General features: G+C 51.5%; 1 protein-coding gene across 4 annotated transcripts in view; it reads right to left on the bottom strand.

Annotated features, from left to right (window-relative positions):
- Nucleotides 1-18,211, bottom strand: part of ASTN1 (astrotactin 1) — a 58,479-nt gene that overhangs the window by 26,933 nt on the left and 13,335 nt on the right. For 2 of the 4 annotated variants that reach the window (XM_050307147.1, XM_050307144.1), the window contains exons 2-8: nt 11,088-11,275; nt 7,391-7,784; nt 6,442-6,588; nt 5,886-6,005; nt 4,678-4,827; nt 3,758-3,925; nt 3,465-3,549 (exon numbers count right to left, since the gene is read on the bottom strand). In XM_050307147.1, coding sequence (XP_050163104.1) covers nt 3,465-3,549; nt 3,758-3,925; nt 4,678-4,827; nt 5,886-6,005; nt 6,442-6,588; nt 7,391-7,784; nt 11,088-11,275 — 1,252 coding nt within the window. The remainder of the gene's footprint in view (nt 1-3,464; nt 3,550-3,757; nt 3,926-4,677; nt 4,828-5,885; nt 6,006-6,441; nt 6,589-7,390; nt 7,785-11,087; nt 11,276-18,211) is intronic. The other 2 variants (XM_050307145.1, XM_050307146.1) reach the window with 2 other exon arrangements.

Below are 18,211 nucleotides of genomic sequence, written 5' to 3'. Positions count from 1 at the left end.
TAAAGGCAGAATGAGCTGATTTGATCTTTGGCCAAGTCATACCACAAAAAGAACCACAGAAAATGGGTTTGATGAGCAAAGATGAGGCAGACCTGGTTGGATTGCTGGAAACTGCATCCTACTCTGGAAACATTAGAGTAAGAGCCGAAAAGCAGCTAATTAACAATGCATATCAAAGTAGGGAGACAGACTGTGAACACACAAACAGCACCAGACAGATTTGTTTAAAACAGCTGAAGAGCAAAAGCAGCCGATCAAATGTATCTGCTACCCATGATCAAAAAGATCTGATTTTTTGAAAAATGGATGAAGATTTAGGGTCTGGATGCGTTGGGTAAAAGATGCACCGCGGAGGCGTGGATCTCAGTCTGGTACCCAAAATACACACACCACACAAAGCCTCTCCCTGCCATCGCCAATAAAGCACAAAGATGAGCTCGCCTTCATGAGCAAAATTAGATGCTGCTGAGTGAACAGACACCGAGTCGACTTGTCGTCGCTGTAAATAAAAACAAACCAACGGCAAAACTCTCTGCACCACAGGGCTGAAATGAGTTTTCTGATAAAAAAGCCACCCTGGGAAAACAGAGGAGGTCGTAACCAGAACACATCGCTCCCAAGCACGCCGAGGGATTTGGCAAAGCCCCCACGTCCTGCTTTGTTGACCAGGAGCCAACGTGGCTTCTCCAGGGACTGGCCTGGGGCAGCAGCACGTCACTCCAGCATCAGGAGGGGTTAGGAGCACAGCAGACAAAACAGTGTCAGAAGTTATTCAGGCACTTTGGGATGGGGAGAGAGAACAGAAGACTTGCAGACATCTCCTTCAGGTGAACCTGTAGGCAACCTTGTTTGGGTTAGAGTTGGGAGTGAGCTGATGAGTGTGACAAAAGATGGCAGCTCAACCTCCACCCCAAAAAACATAAAACCAGCTTGAAGTTACAAGTTATTCAGTTAAACAGGCTCTGACAAGATGGTTCTGCTGCACTAAAGGGAGTTCATCACAGTCATAACCCTGTGGAGGCCAAGAGTTCACAGGGGACACCATGGACAGGTAGAAGGGACCTCCAGCATTACAAGCCCTTGCAGGGACAGCTGCACCAAGCAGCACCTGGACATCAGACCAGACTGCAGAGAAGGAAAAGAACCCTCATTAAACACCAAGCTAGCCCAAGCATCACGATGCTTAGTGTGGACATGCTTTCCACAGCCCCTAAAAATAGTGAAAGCTGCAGGCAAGGATGAAGTGTGGTTTCAGCTGCTACCATTTTCTGAAACAAAATCCTGACAAGTCCGAGGAAGAAACACAAAATAACCCTGGTTTCAAGCAGCTTGAGAGAGGAGCTCTCTAAGGATGGTGTTGAAAAAGCCCCAGCACTGCAGCATCAGAGCCTTCCTGAGAGCTCAGAGAAGGGCAAGAGGACTTTGACAGCCCCACCATCACCTGGGGTTTTTGTTGCACCTTGGGGAAAAAGAGATCTGCCAGGTTTCTCTGCCCCAAACAGAAAACTCTGTTGGGAATACTGCACATAGTTTGTCATAGCCAGCTTTGGTATATAAGAAGAGACACAAGACAAGCTGTACCCTGGCCAGGTATGAACACTGTTGCACCAGAAAAGGCAGAGAGAGGCTCAAGTACAGTCTAGAGAAGGCTCCTGTGAGGGCACTGGGTTGGAGCTGGGTCTGAAAAGCAGCCACAAATTCCCCAGAGGAACAGAGTGGGTCCTGAGCACCTTTTGGTTTGGCATGGCTGAGACCAAAGCTGGGTCTGGAGCTGTGAATAGGTCCAGAGGGCTTCAGGAATGGATTTGCCTTTCCTGCCCTTGGCTTCTCTCCTGCTTGTTACCACCTCTATTTTCTACCAATTCACCTGAAAGCAGCTTTTTCTCCACTTTCCCTTGAGATGGTGAAGCAGCTAAATCAGGAAAAAGCTAGAGAAGAGCAATGTGCATGGGAGGAAAAGTGTGAAGCTGCAGATCCACATCCAGCAGCAAAGGAAAAGTAGAGGGGAAGGAAGCAAATGTTTTTCCACAGTGCTTTTCCATTTTTAATACCTGTCTCAATGGACAAAGTCATTTGCCACTTTGCTTTTTGCAAGGTGGTGAGTCCAGCACAGACAGAGGCAGAGGCTGGCACCAAAGCCATTGTGGGCATGGGTGGGCACGGGCTCTTTCCAACCCACTGTGAGACACTCCAAAACACAACACAACCCAAAACAGGCAAATCCCTGGCAGAGGAATACCCCCTCCCACGCCCCAGACCCCATCACTCAGTGCCTCTTATGAGATGGGCACAGAGGATCTGGGAACATCCCTGCTAGACACCTGTCCTCTCAGGACAAGCAGAACAGGGAGCTGTATTTCTGCCTGTATTTTCCCATCCCAGCAGTGGTACCTTGAAGAGGTCTGGGGACATTCACCACAGCACTCAGCACATCCCCAGCACGGGACCACCTGTGTCCCGAGCGTCGCCCCTGGCTCAGGGCACTCACAGCAACAACCGCCCTTGTCTCACACAGCAGGTGCTCCACACTGGGCTTAATTGCTAAACTGCCTTTAAGATGATAAAAAAACAGAGAGTGGGGGTGGAGACCGAGCAGGGCTGCTCTCCCCGGGCCCCAGTTCAAAGGGACACAGCCGGGGCCAGCCGGCACAGACAGCCCCCCGCCGCTGCCATCCTCCAGCGCAGCCGCACCGCGGGGGTGCCGCCAAGCCCAGCCTTTGATGATTTCTCCCTTCCCACTGTGAGGACTAATAACTTCAGAGAGGGCATCCTGACATGGGCAGGGCCACTGCCGATCCAGCTGCGACACAGTGAGACAAGTGGGAAAAACAAGGGCTTGGATGTGCCGGGGCACGTGGGATCTCCGGATTTGAGGGTGGTTTGGGTTTCTGCACGCTACCTCCAGCCATCCCCGGGGAGGGCCCAACTGCATGTCAGAGACCCATGAGTGTTAAGGACCACCAAATTACTGCCAAAGCATCAGAAAAACTTCCCCTGGCACGTGCAGGGATTTAAAGCTGTGGAGCAGACGGTGACTGCTCTGCTCCCTCAGCTACGGTATCAAAGCATCTAATTTGCCCAATTTTCAGTGAGGACCCCAGTCTGACCTCAGCCCTCCTCTGATGTCTCACACACCCAAACCAAAAGCCCCACAAAGCACAGGATGCCAAGAAGAGTCTTCACACGGGGAGGAGGAACAATCTCCATCTTCTCCAGGGGGTGTTTACTGTAAAATGCGACAATGGCCTCTTCTACATCATTTCTGATTATTTCAAAGAATAGAAATCCTCGCCTCCCACAGACCTGCTGCAGAGCCCAGCCGTGCACTGACCTTACAATTCACCAAGATGCCTCTGACTCTTTCATCCAAGAAGTTTAGCACAGCCCTGCTAGGCTGCTGCTGAAGCCCAGCAGCTCACGTGACGACAGCCCAAGCCCGGGCATGCTGTGGAAGGCACACTCACCCCTGGTTCGTTCCCCACTCGTTCCGGATGCAGAGGTGCTTGTGCACAGGGTCCTTCATGTAGCCTTCATAGCAGAGACACTCACCTACAGAGAAAGGAGGGGACATGAGGGACACGAGAGGACAAGGTTTTCCATGTGCTTCCCTGCCAAATGCAGCCTGCAGTCATCCCAGGGCACCCGGTAGCTCCGTTATTGCCCATGGAGCGAGGCAAGGAAGCATCTTCCCATCAGAGCTGGCCTGGGGAGGCAGAGGGTGAGCCCCCAAACCCACCCCCACCGCTGGACCACCTACCAGTCTCGGGGTCACACTGGTGCTCGCAGGGGTCGAGGAGGCGCCGGGCGCAGAGGTCCAGGGCCCAGGGCCCGCTGGAGTTTTGCTGGGAGAAGAGGACGACCTGGGCTGGGTTCAGCCAGTCACTGGCATCCAGCTGGCTCCCCTCCAGCAGGATGAACCGGCTCCCTGACAGCGAGAGAAGGGCAGTCAGCAGGGCAACCTGCTGCTGTCCCCTCAATCCCATGATTGTCTCCTGCATCCCTTAATGGACCCCTCCATCCTGTAATGTTTTCCCCCATCTTATGATGGATCCCTCCATCTGCTGCCCATTCCCTCCATCCTGACACAGTACCCTCTGTCCCACAACAGCCCTCTCTGTTCCACAATGGATCCTCCGTCCTGTGCCCATCCTCTCTGTCCCATGACAGTCCCCTCCATCCCATATCAGTCTCCTCCATTCCATGACAGTTCCCTTCATCCTGTGCCTGTCCCCTCTGTCTCACAACAGCCACCCCTATCCCATACCCAACCCGTCAGTCCCATGTCTGATTCCTCCATCCCACAACAGTCTCCTTGGTCCTACACCCATCCTCTGCATTCTGGACCGTGCCCTGTGTCCCACAACAGCCATGTCCTTCCTGTGTCTGTCTCTTCTGTCCCATGCCTATCCCCTCCATCCTGTACCCCTCCATCCCTTGTTCCCACACTGGTATCCTCCATCTCACACCTGTCCCCTTTGTCAAGGACCCATAACATCCCATAACAGCCACCTCTGTCCTCTACCTATCCCCTCTGTCCTGTGCCCATCCCCTCCATCCCACACTGGTGCTCTCCATCCAGCCCATCCCCTCCATCCTGCACCCATCCTCTCCACATTCCCTCCATCACACCTCACAGAATGGGGCAGGAAGGGGTGGGTAAGACTGTGGGGTGCTCACCATCAGCGATGAGGTGCTCAGGGACATGGAGGGTGATCTTGACAACAAGGGGGCAGTTCATGTGGGAAGAGCACACCAGGCTGATGACACAGCTCGTCACACTGATGAGGGTCAGCGTGGTCTTGTTCACAGGGCTCCGGGGGGACCCCACTGCAAAACATGGAAGCACAGTCAAACTCGACATCTGCAGGACCCAGGAAGACTTTGGGGTGCAGCCAGGGGACCTCAGGGTGCAGAGACCCTACCCAGCCCCCTGGAAATCCAGCATCGATCCAATCAAATGGAGCCATTTTGGATTTTGCAGAGTACAAAGCAGCCTTTGCAATGGGACCCTCCCTCCTGCCTGCTGCAGCTGGGGTCTTCCTGATCCCCCTCAGCCCGGGCTCTCCCACACCCTGCACTGCAGCAGGCTGAGAACTTTGTAGCAGCAAAGAGCTTTAAAGCAGAGCTGAGATAGTGAGGAAAAGAAAGGTAAATGCAGTATCCTGTTTTTCCCCCCCTCCTCCTCAGCACTTCACTCGAGTTAATTTTGTCATGACAACAGGCTCGTGGATGCTTTCGTAAAAGTACTGGAGAGCCCTAACTGCTCAGGGCATGCAGGTCTTTGACTTTTAGCCTCTCATCTGAAGAAGCTGAGTGGAAAAAAACTGGATGGAGGCAAAGCCTGAACCAGCCTCTCAGCACCAGCTGAAGGAGATGGCTCCTAGTCCCACCGCTCCCAGGAAAACAAGGCATCATCCAGCAAACGAGGCTCAACGAGGGAAAACAGACACTAATTCTCCTCTTGGGAGAAGAATACCTCCTGCAGGGATGGTACAGGGCAGTGGGGCAAGACTCCTGCCTAGGGACCGAGGCTGTCCCCATGCTCTGCTGCACACACAGCTCGTGTGTGCATGGTGCCGGAGCGAACCCATGGCAGCTCCGTGCTGAGCAGCAGCCTGGGAACGCACAGGCCGGCCTTTGAAGCGTGTTACTCATTAATATACACCAGTGCCCGGCAGAAGCCTCCAGCAAAACATCAGAATATATTTCATCCTCTGCTGAGAAGCTCCACCGGAGAGCAGCAGCATCCACTGCGGAGCGGGGACCGGCGCCCGCCCACGACAGCTGGGACTGCACCTGGGTTTCCATCTCTTGCCAGTGGAAAGTCTCCAAACACAGAGAAGCAACAGCAAATATGGCAAGAGGGGTCATGGCTCCCCACCCACCTCGGCTGCGCCTCCGGCTCCGCGAGGGGTCTGTGTAGAAGGTCAGCTGGGGGTCGGTGTCCGCCTCTGTCCCTGAGTCCCCCTCGGGGTTGAGAAATGCTGAGCCAGCTGCAGGGGACACTGAGTGTAGTCATGGAGGGGTTGGCACCGTGCCACCCCAGGCCTTGGCATCCTACATAACCCTTCAGGGAAAGCCTTACACTGAGGAGCCCCACCTGCCAGGTACAGCAGGGACAGCACCTTCTCCCCTTCCCACCTCACACACCTGTGCCCCCACCTGCCACACGTCCCACTACTTGCAACTTTTCCCCGTGCCTGTGCCAGTACCCTGAAATATTTACCATGGCAGACACCCTCTGCATCTTTGCAACCAACCAGCCCAACACGACTTGCATCCTTGCAGGCACCACATTTGCTGTGTCTCCCCACCCAAACCCTCCTTCCCACGCTCTCGCCCAACGTTGATCCTGTTTATCCATCCCAGGAGAGAGCGAGTTGCTGGAATGTGGGTGGGTGGAAGCCCAAAGCACCCCACCCACCCCTGGGACGCCCCTACCTCGTGCTTTGTTGTTGATGCGCTTGCGCTGGCTGCTGGAGGTGTGGGACAGCAGCGTGGCCTGCTGGTGGTTCGAGTCCACGGGGCTGGTGGCAATGATGTTGTCCTTGTACTTGTTCATCAGGGACAGCTTGGCGTTATCACTCCCTGAGCAGGAAGAATTGAAGACAAAATCTCTCAGGGATAAGGATTTTAAAAAAGGGAAGGAGGTGAGAGAAAGGTTTACTTGGGTCCATCTCCAGATCATCACGAGGTGATCAGGGTGCTGCAGCCAATGAGCTGAGCTGCCCCCAGTGCACCCTCAGGAGCAACTCAAATCCTGAAGGCGACTGGCACCTCCACCAAACTGGCCAAAAGCTGAGCTCTAACACTCAGCCTCTCAGGGCACCTCTTCATACCCATGTCTGTGAAGAAAACCCCTGGAGGGCTTTAAGCACCTCACTATGGTCTTCCCAAACCACGTCTCAGTTGAGAAGGCTCCAGATGGATGGCCCAGTTAAGTAATATGGCCAAAGAACAAGCGTGTAACAAGCCTCAAAGAATCTCTGCTGGTGCTCAGAAGGTGGCATTAACTCTGAATCATACTGATGGCACGTATAATTTTGCTACTGAAAACCTAAGCTGAAAAAGACAGTGGAAATCTTGGGATACAGAAAGGATTTTTGGGGGGTCATTATGGGGAGCTCAGAAGGCACAGTGTTCTGGCTCTTCATCAAGCCACAGGAACTACAGTCCCTCCCTTCAAAGCTCCACCCTGTGTTGTCCCAGCGGACTGCTCTCAACCGGCTGCAAGGCCTCCCAGCAATGGAATTGCCTTCTGAGTGGCACCAGCACCTCACAGCCAGTGAAAAACTGGAGAAAAAGGGAAAACGCTCAACAACGGAAAACGCATGCCCAGAATGACAGAGGGAAGGCGGGTTGGAAAGGAGCCAGCTCAGCCCGTGCCCACCTGGCGTGAGGTCCATGCTGGCCTTCTCGTTGCAGCCCTGCAGCGAGTCCAGGGTGCGGGTGACCTGGCTGGCGAAGTCCTCCCCGCCGTTCATGCACTCTCGCTGCAGGTGGTGCCGCAGGTCGGTGATGTCGTACTCGTAGCCGTCCAGGATGGGGGTCTCGCGGATGCTGAGCGTGCCGCTGGAGTTGTGCCCCTGCACGCGGGCGTTGCGCAGGCTCTCCCGCCCGTGGCCCCCGATCAGCACCGACGGGATGTAGTGGATCTCGTTGGCGGCCTCGGCGCTCGCACTCTTCTGCGGCTGCGGCACCCGGCGCCGCTTGCACCACCGCCGGCGGGTGTAGAGGATCATCACCAGGCAGAGGATGGAGAGCAGCAGGGCGATCATCCCTCCCTGCGGGCACGAACGCGGGCAGGGCTCAGCCAGGGGCCAGCACCAGCCATCCCCGGGGACACAAAACACTCCGGGGTGGCCGACGCAAAGGCACCGGCGAGAGGAGCCTGGTCACGCCGATAAGGAGGTGCTGGCACCAGGAGCACTCGGTGCTGGCCAAGCACTCCCAGCTGAATCCTGCCTCGGGCTGGGCCAGCTTTGAAGTCGCCACCGAGGCATGAAAAAGCAGCACTTAAAGCGGAGCGTGTTTTGTTTTGCTCTCCCGCAACGTGCCTTTGAAAAGAGAGATCAGATTTATTCCAGGCAAACACTCCTACGGGCAACTTTTTCTGACCCATTTCCAACTGGTTTCAGTGCTGTCACTCTCAATCTGAGGAGATTTTCCCAGGGCATCCCGAAGAAATTGCAGCACAGATTAAAGGAGATCACGGCTCGAGAGAGACAGATGACTGAAGTGTTGTTTGGGGAATGTCTTGGGGGGAAGAGGCTGAAAAAGCTCCTGCCCCACAGGGACAGACCCCAAAACTGCACCTAGCCCCGCCATCTCACCACTGCCCCCAAGGCCACCCTCCTGAGAGACACCGTCACTGTACACAGATGAAGGCGGTGAGATGAAAGCCCAAAACCGGCCCTTTATGCACAATCTGCCAAGAATAATAACAATAATAACAATAAAAAGCATGTGGAGCCAGCTAAGAGCTCTGTGTCCATCCACGGTCCCAGCCTCCCTCCTCTTTTCTACGCAACAGGTGATCTTGATACAGTAAAATAATAGTAATAATCTGCTCCATTAGGATAAAACATTAAGGGAATTATTGAATGAGAAGCAGGAGAGGTAGCTGGAAAAGGAAGTTTAATGGCCATTACAGTTTAACTCTCTTTCATTTCCAGGATAATGGAGCTGTGATGCACCCTCTGAGCCTCCTTCCAAACTTTCTTTAAAAGAAAAAAAAAAAAAAAAAAAAAAAAAAAAGAAAGAACAAACAAACTCCATTGATTAAGGATGGCTGGCTGGCACACTCTCTCTGGCCAGGAGTCTGCAGCCAGGAAGTGGGGAAATCTCTTGCTGGGGCTGAAAACTGGCACTGAACCATAGAATCTTAGAATCCTAGAATGGTTTTGATTGGATGGGACCTTAAATGTCACCTTGTTCCATCCTCTTGCCATGGACAGGGACACCTTCCACTAGACCAGGTTGCTCCACGCCCCATCCAACCTGGCCTTGAACACTTCCAGGGGTGGGGCAGCCACAGCTTCTCTGGGCAACATGTGCCTCCCCACCCTCACTGTAAATAATTTCCAATAATATCCAATCAAAACCTGCTTTTTTTCAGTTTAAATCCATTATTGCATGCCCTTGTAAAAAGTGCCCGGCTGTGTTCACGCAGAGTTTTTTAGTGGTAAAGTCAGAGCCTCATTCCATATCATGCTCAGTGCCTATGAGTTCTTCTGATCCATAAATAAATGGGGGCTATCCCCATCCCTACTGGAGATGGCCTCCTGTGTCATAGCTCTCCATCACCCTGGAAAAAGAATCATCTGCAGATGGGATGACAAGCCAGTGGGAGGAATACTGGGGCATTCCTGGCTTTTCCTCGCTCTCTGTATGCACGTTAAATCCCCCACACACCAGAGAGCTCTGCCATATGCCTCTGCTAAACAGGGGAGACTTGGAGTTTGGTGGATACCCATTTGCTTCAGGCTGTGACTGCGGGTTCTCAAAAAAGACTTGTTATTTCACTGAAATTTAATGTCTTTTTGCCCCGATAGCCTGAGATCTCAAACTGTCCCTGAGGAAAAGCTGCCTCTGGCCCCTGGAGATTTTTCAAGAGGCTCTGAGAGGAGGATGAAAGCCAGCACTGGAGTCTCCTCCACCCACTGCACATTGGAGAGGAGCAGGGCACCACCTGAGGCCCCTGGTTCCCCTCCATGGGAGCACAGAGATGCCGTTCTGCCTTCCCCCTAATCCAGCACTCACAAGATGCCCGTGAGGAGCCCTGCACCGGATGGGTGTGGGAGTGCTCCTTGCACATTCCGTGTGAGGACCACAGTCACGATGGATACAGGCCCTTGCTCACACCTCTTCTCTTGGCAACCACACAGGAAAGAAAGAAAATCAGCCTTGAACACTCCACGTGATCCCGACTCCTGGCACAAAATGCAACCTCTGTTTTTCAGAGTGAAAGGATGCTACTGGCATGGAGCTGAGAGTGATGGCGGAAAAGGGGCAGAGGGAGGACTCAATCTGTATTTGCACATTTTGGTAGGGGAGCAATGAGTTGCAGACATTCTTTTCATCATCTTGATAATAAGCCTCGTTCCAGTTACTCCTGCCTTGATCTTGGAATCCAGCAGGACCCAGGAAGACCAAGACCATGGCAGCAGGGTGGGGCCAGCCTCTCCAGAGGTGATGCACCCCCTCAGGAGCAACTGGGAATGGACAATAAAATAGAGATAATGGTGTAAGATGTTTCTGGGAGTGGCTTTGCCAGTTATTTTTTTTCCTCGAGACTAATCAAGCACAAATGATGGAGGAGAAACCTGGCCTGGGGCTGCAATCTGGAAGAGCAATTGAAGCTCTCATTAGGGTAGGCACCATTAAACAGCCTGTTTGCAGCCTCGGCAACACATTGTCTCCGGCTAATTATCTTCCAGTGGCACAAAAAACTGTAGGTTTCTTCACGTTTTTTCCAGTATAACAAAAAAAAAACCCAAAAAACACAAAACAATCACCACACCACAGATCCACCTCCAACACACAGACCTTTCTCTACCATCAAAAGCTTGTCTCCCTGTGTCTGGGGGGGGAGGAGGAGAGCTGTCCAACCTCAACACGTGGGGTGCTCTGGCTGCACGCTGTGACACCACGGCCACGGGGCTGCCACGCTGATCAAAGTGGTGGTGGCAGTGCCTGGTGGCACCGTGACACCCGCCGCGTGTCGGAGCAGTGGACAGCAGGTACCATCCACGGGCAAAGGGCTCCTGACAAAGTCAGTGTGAATTAACCCTGGGTTAGGGGGGCTGAGACCTTCAAAGCACAGAAACCGCCCCACACGCACACCCTGGGGATAAAGGCACCCCACGAACATATTTTCAAAGCGATGCAAACTAAGGGAGAGGTTTAAAGAAGTTCAGTGTTAAAGCATCACTTGGAGAGGTGCCCAAGGCATCCTAACTACCCCCAAAAGTGGGCTCAGTTCCCCATCCTAGGGCAGCTGGAGCCAGATGAGGTTTTTCAAAAAGCCACTGTATTTTCTGCAGGCTTCTGGACAGCTAAAGAGGGGCTACCTTCCCATCACATACCATGACGGAGATGTGGAGGATCCTCAGCTCCTCCTCTGCCGACTCAGTCTGGGGCTCCTCTGTGGGGTCGAAGCCGGGCAGGTTGGGGGCCCCGTCTTGGTGGTGGATGTGGAAGAGCAATGTGCCGTTCTCCAGCCACTGCTGCCGCCAGCGCACCAGGGGGATGTCGTCCGTGTTGCCTGAGATCTCTGCAAAAGCAAAGCTGGTCAGGGGGGAAATACAGAGCAGAGAGTTGATGGGAACATTCCCCTCTTCCCAAAAAAACAGGTGGAGGGGCCAAGGGTTGCATACAGCATACACAAACCACAACCTAAATGGTTAAAGCAGAGTAAAATCATATTTCTAGTTATAATCCAGATGTGGGCCTCTCCAAAAATCCAGATGTGGTGCAGGGAGAGAGCACTCACTGACAACATCTCAGGGCCAGAGGCGGGGAACCCAGCAGCATCCTTCCAGCTCTAATTTGGGCAGGTTTCACCCACACACCTCATGTTAAACACAGCTCCAGGCACTGGGAGCAGAGGATACAGGACAACTCCTCAGCAGCACTGATGGGATCACCGGGACCACGTCACAAATTATTGCAGACAAAATATCTCCCGTCCTTTGTGGACAGTGAAATATGCACGGAGCTGCAGTCACACCTGACTTTGATTGAGGTGATTTCAGAGGTTCTCAGTCTTCAATCATGTTTTACAGCTCCCCACACAGGACTCAGCCCAGAGACCTGCAGAGGTACCTGCAGCTTCTGCCCAAGTACCCTGACTTTCCCTAAGTGCTTTTAACTTCAAGGTTTAGGTGAGATCAACAGAGCTGTGCTGATGAGTGACAGCAGCAGAGGACACCCAAGCAGAAGGAGCAGCTGAGGACAGGGACACCAAATGCCAAATCAAACCAAATTCACCTGGCTGACTCCAAAATTTCAAGAATGTCCTATGGCTGGGTCTCAGCCAAAGAGAGGGTCACACAAGCCCATTCCTAGGAGAGATGGGCACCGTTTTAATCATTACCTCCACCTCCAGCCAGATCACCTCGATCACCATCTCACACCACCTTGATCTCAGCCATCAGCTCGAGCCTGCCACTTGCCCATTAGTTAATGTTCCTGAAAATAGCAGATTTTGTTGGAATAACAATAAAAAAACATGATGAGCTTCCCAGTGAGGCACAGCTCTCCCTCCTGTCTCTGCCCTGTGGGGACGGTCCAGCCAGACCCATCCCGCTCCATTCTATTTGTGGCCATGCATTTTGATGGCAGTGGGAAAGAGCCCGTCTCACTTTGCAAATTAACATCTTTATTTTGCTTGTTTCATGCTGCCTTCAAATGAAAACTGGAATTCAATTACAGCGCCGAAAAGCAACATTTTAAATTTGCTGTTAATTAATTTCATTAGGCTGCCTTAAGTGAGCTGGCTGCCGGGGATGGGGCGGAGGGAGGGGGGTGGGGGGGCAAAATCTGCATCAGGAACCAGGTTCATCCTCCCAAACTGATTTGATTAATCAAAGGAAACATTAGCCACAGCGAGTGAATTGCAGATGGTTTGTGCTCAGCACGGGCCGCATTTCTGGCGGTAATCAGTGCACTTGGAGTGTCCCGAGCAGAGGGACACCGAGCGCTCCGCAGTGCCACCGGGAAGCAAAACCAAGAGGAGTTGAAGCCACCAGGAAGCCAGGAGCACTTCTGAAATTCCCTCTGACTGCTGAGCTGTTCGTTTAGGGACACACATCCCCCCCTTTGAAAAGCCGGCCCTGGGAGCCGGGAGGGTTTGAAACGGCAGATCTCCTCCTCTCCCACCTGGTCTTTATTCATGGACTGGAAAGGGGAAACAAGCCTGCCCGCTTTCCCAACTCCCCATGGCTTCTCAACTTGGAATGAACCAGCTCAAATGGAAGAAAACACTCTCCCTGCACCTGCCTGCTAATGTGAAATTAGGAGTAATTAAGGCAAGAGCTTTTATGCGCAACAGGAACTCAACATACTGACATTTGGAAAAAATGTAAATACCAGCATTTGCTCCATTGTAAAGAGTGAAAATAATAGATACTAAGAATGTGACATTGTGACATTTAGAAAGCTACAGTTAGAGATGTTTTTCCCCTGATCTGACATATCATTGTAAAAGCAGCACCCTCCAGCTCATTAATATTTGAGGAGAAATCCTTGGTGGAAGTTATTTAAATGATTAATAGATTATAGTAAATTTAAGCCTTAAAATAGGTTGTCATAATTTCAAATTTATTTAAACAGGCTTATTTTTTAAAAGAAATATGTATTCCAATAAAAAATGGATTCTTGTTTTAAAAGAGCACAATCCAGCCACAGAGCCTGAGTACATTATCTTTTCTCACCAGACACCACGACATGATCCTGCAGCTGCATTGCACACAAGTTAGAAGTGCTAGAGACAGAAGAAAACACCCCAAAAATCAACCATCATCACCCCAGACTGGTAGGCTGTGACCTCTTTATCCCACTGCAGGACAAAGCTGTTCCACCATCGCTGCTCCTGCCCTGGGCAAAGGCTCTTGAGGCAGCACCTGGATGAACAGGCTTCACCCTTGGACCTTCTCCTCCTCTCCTCAAGTGCCTTAGCAACATGTCAGCTGCACAAATCCCACTCCATTTGTACTTGACAACATCACACATATAAATGCTTTCCTGCACCTGTGAAGTTCTCGTGGAGCTTGGTTCCAGCAAGACCAAGACCAAGACAAGCCCAAGCTTCCTCCCTAACACAACATTTCTGTTATCTCTCCTGCCAGTCCAATGCATTCCACTTTTGTTTTTATCTTGCTCTCCAAGCAAACACCTCATCACCTGGTGGGAGATGCCATGGTGACCCACGTAGCCAACTGGGACCGTTTATCTGGACGCCACAGGGAGTCAGCTCTGCCATGGCACTGGCAGGCGCCAACTCTCCTGACCAGATCAGGTCATCCTGACACCACGGGGCCCGTGTGTCCCAGAGGAGGCGGAAAAGCAGGCAGAAAGCCAAAAAAATTTAAAAAAAAGGCAGGGGGAGAGGATAATTTCAAGTTCAAAGTTTGAAAGATATTGATGGAAAGCCTGGTCCCTGTGTGGCTTTCATTAAGGCCTTGGATAGGAAGCCATTAGCACAAGTATTAACTTCTTGCACCTCTGTTAAAAAATAGCCTGCCTGAGTCAGAGGTTAATAACAGTAGGAGACCACTAATTAGGCTGTGCTGCGTTCACCTGGTATCAAACGTGGCCCAGGTCCTTCCTATCTACAGGAGCAGCAGCCTCCAAAGGCCCCAGCTGATGCTTTCAACATAACAGCTGTGGCTGCTCCCCTCCCAAACCATCTGCGAGGGGAGGGACAGGGAAGGAGAGGTTCTAGAGGAGTGATCTGAGGAGAGGACAAACGACCAGATTGAAGGTGCTGGAGGTGCATGGATTTATACCTGCTTCATTATTGATTATCCCAAACAACTTCGTTACCCAAGGGACAGCCGTCCCACCCAAAGCAAACCCAACCCTTCTGGAGGCAACAGCACTGCATCTCCCAGTCTTGGGAGGCAACACCTCTGTCACAGCCCACTTCTGCACCTGAGCTGGTGCAACATTAAAACCATGGCTCATGAGCCCAGAGCTGCCATGGATCCATTTCCATGTACCCACCTCCCCACTGAGCCCTGGCATTGTGGCACACAAAGGCAGCGACTCTCCTTAAAACCTCACATCAGCATTTTGATGAAAAAAAAACCACCCAGTAAAACAATTTTCCTCTCCATTTGGAAGTGTTTTGCACTAATAGATGCCTCCAATAAGTCAAATGAACTCTGTCATAATGCCAGTCTCCACAGACTCATTTCATACAGCAGAGCACAGATTTTGACTTGGACTTGTATTTCCTTGTTAACATTTAAACCTGGCTTATTTTCCATCCGGAACCTGACTGTGTTTTTATTTAAGTTCACCATTAGCAAAGGCTTTTGCTCCACGTCTAAACCTCACAAATCCTTTAAAGGGCTCAGATTCAGCTAAAGCAAGTCTTGCACTCCTGGAAGGGTCTCCAGTGTCTGAAGAGACTCAGGAGACTCTCCCACCATGAGTCACTCAATCGCTCTGTTGGGACCTCAGGCCTTGATTACTATCAATTCAGATGTCAAAATGCTTATCCTGATATTTAACTCGTTTATACTTCCAAGGTTTTAATGACACATCACTCATGGTGTAATATTCATGTTTTTATGGGCCTCTTAAAAACCCCCACATTCATCACTGACTATCCATATTTTATTTGCTTCTTTTTTTCTTCCTGCCTCCAATCTCAGGTAGGAAAACCAGCTCATTCTGTAGGTCATTTTGCCTTTCCAAGACAACCCAGCTTTTCCATACCAGCAAACATAAACCTCACTTTATATATCAGGAACCTGCTTTGGCCCTGGGGCAAGATTTCCAAAAGGCTCATGGATACGGGAGAACATAAAGGCTCAAGGAAAAGGCACTGGTGATCTCCCTGGAGCCACTCTGGCTATGTCAGAGATATCACCCCACCACGATGTCTGCACGTGAGGCTGGCACACGTGAAGCCACGAGCTGCCATAGCAAGGCTGACAGATAACCAGGTGTCTCCTCGGAACATAGGGTGCCTTTGCTTTTGGGAAGGTCACCAAGGAGTTACATTTCAAAGCTTTAGCCCTGCCTGAACTGGGATTTTTGTCCCAAATATGCCACAGCCCTAATTCATCCCTTTCTTCAACCAACCCCTCCGTCACCCCGGGAGTGACGCTGTGCTGCACGACCATTTCCAGAGAGAAGGACACTGATTCATCACTAATGGGTCTGAGTCGACTGGGTTTGCTCTGCAGCTGCTGACCTTACAGCACAACGTGCCCCATTGCCCTGCTCTTCCCTGTGGACCCAAGGACGTGCCCAACCACACCTGTGCAACATCCCCTCCAAGGTTATTTTTCCATCGCGGTATTGTTTATTTTGACCAAAAGCTGGTAAAAACAACGAGCAGATTGGGACGTTCGCTGGTGTTTGATTTTCACTCCTGTCTTCTTAGTTTGGTCCCATCTGCCACAACTGTGAACTACAGAGGAGATGTAGGAAGAGAGACAAATCCACCTCCCGGAACAACACTCATGTGAAACAAAAACCCCAAAGCCCCACACGATGACAGTGAGCAAAGGTAAAATAAAGAGAATGTGTGACAACAGCCTACAGATGTGAGGCTGATATATAAACTCCAGAAGGGAACACATTTGTAGCTGATATCCCACTCTGCAGTGCTATCACATCACCTCTTCCAGAGGGCAACTCAGTTCTCCACGGAAAGAGCACAAATGATTAAGAAGCTCCTAATCAGCCATGGAAAATTACTGCCCTGGCAAAATCATCTCCCAGAAAATCAATGGGATGGAAGGCACAAACCCCTCAGCTCAGATGATGTTCACCTATGAGCTGCTGAACTCCACCAGCACAATCAGCATCACTCCAAAAGGGTGAGCAACTGGAGAAGCAAAATGTGATAGAGGAGACCCCAACCTCTTAAAAAAGCTCTCGTGCCTCGTGGAAATTAAAGAGCAGTCAATGCCACTTCTGCCGTGGACACTTTGTTAGAGGAACTGGTGGAGGGGTAAATACAGGTCACCCAGCACTGTAAAGGGTGATGGACTCGTTTCAAAGAGTTCTTGTCAAAATCCACCCTCAAAATTTTCCCAAAGCGCCAAAGTGGGGCTGGGATAAGAGGGAAAGCCCTCCTGAAGCCCGCCAGGTGGGGGAGGAGTAAGACAAGAGGTTAGTTTTCCCGATGAAAGGAGGTTACCGAGAAGCCCCACAGAGATCTCTGTCAGGACCTCGGCTGCTCAGAAACATTCTGGAAGAGGGGGCGAACGACAAAGTTGGTCACCAACTTTGCTAAATTTAGTCTCCTCAAAGCTAAAGCTGTGAAGTGCTGGTGGAAAGCGGGCAAGGAAGTGGGCAGGTGAAATTCAACTTTGGTGAAAGAAGCCAATCTCAAATCCTGCAAGTGGTGTATTCAGGTCAACCATCTCGAAACGGGGGAGGCAAAGCTCGGAAGGTTCGGAGGAGGGGTACAAGGAAGATGAGATGTCGCAAACAGCTTTGTGAAGAGGAGAAGCCAACTGTGTTAGGACTCCTCAGTAAAGGAAGCAAATGACTGAGCAGGGACATGATAAAAGCCTATAAAACCAGCAGGCCTGTGGAGCAGTGGGAAAGGCAATGGTAATTCATCCTTTCTCACTTTGCAAAAATTAGGCATGTAAAAACCAACAATAGGTTCCTTTTCAACCAGCATAAAGTAGGGAAGCACTGAGAAAGGAATCAAACTCAGGGAAGATAGAGTCACCAACAGTTATTGAGCCAGAGAGCACAGAGGCACATCCCAGCTTGGGAAATCCCTGCAGCAGGGAAAGGACTGTATATAGCTATGCTGTGGTTTTAACATTTTTCCCCCCAGTTATCAGCTGTGGCTGGAGATGCCAAGGGACCACAACCCACTGCCCCCACACTGCCCAGTCTCTTGAGGTTGAAGGGTGACTGCAAAGCCAGTCAGGTGCTACCCAGGCCACCCTTCTTGGATGCATCCCACAACCACATGTCCCTTCAAGGGCAGGCTGAGACCCTCTGCTCCCTCAGGCACTGCCTCGCTGAGAGAAGGAGACCCCAGGGCAGCTCCCTCACACTGAGAGAGCTTCTCAGCATCCAGCCAACAACTCCACCTTTCCAAACTCCAGCCCTCCGTGCTGTCCGACCTTACAGACCCAAGGCGCTTGCCAAGATTCCCTTCAGCTTTCCAAGCCAGCCAGCAATTTTCACAGGGAAGAAAAGGCCTATTTATATCCATCGTGGGCTGGCAGGGAAGGTAACGGCCGGCCACCCCAGCCCATCTGCCAGGCACTTAGCAGGACACCGGAGCATATCGTACAGGAGAGGTCAGGCTGTGGTGGTGGGACTGGCAGGGCAGCTGGGGGGATGCATCACAGCCATGCCACTTCAAGGGTAAATTTCAGCTCGCTCCTGCACACCAATTTGTTTAAGTGCTCGCTGCACCGAGGCCAGGAGGGCAGGCAAATTAGACATCATTTTGGCATTCTTGTGCTCAGCACAGGAAACAGGAACACCTGCCTGTTCC

The sequence above is a fragment of the Myiozetetes cayanensis genome, unplaced genomic scaffold, assembly GCF_022539395.1.
Source record: "Myiozetetes cayanensis isolate MyiCay16 unplaced genomic scaffold, myiCay2020 scf12, whole genome shotgun sequence".
In the NCBI taxonomy this organism is placed as follows: domain Eukaryota; kingdom Metazoa; phylum Chordata; class Aves; order Passeriformes; family Tyrannidae; genus Myiozetetes; species Myiozetetes cayanensis.
This window is presented reverse-complemented; position numbering and strand designations above follow the sequence as displayed.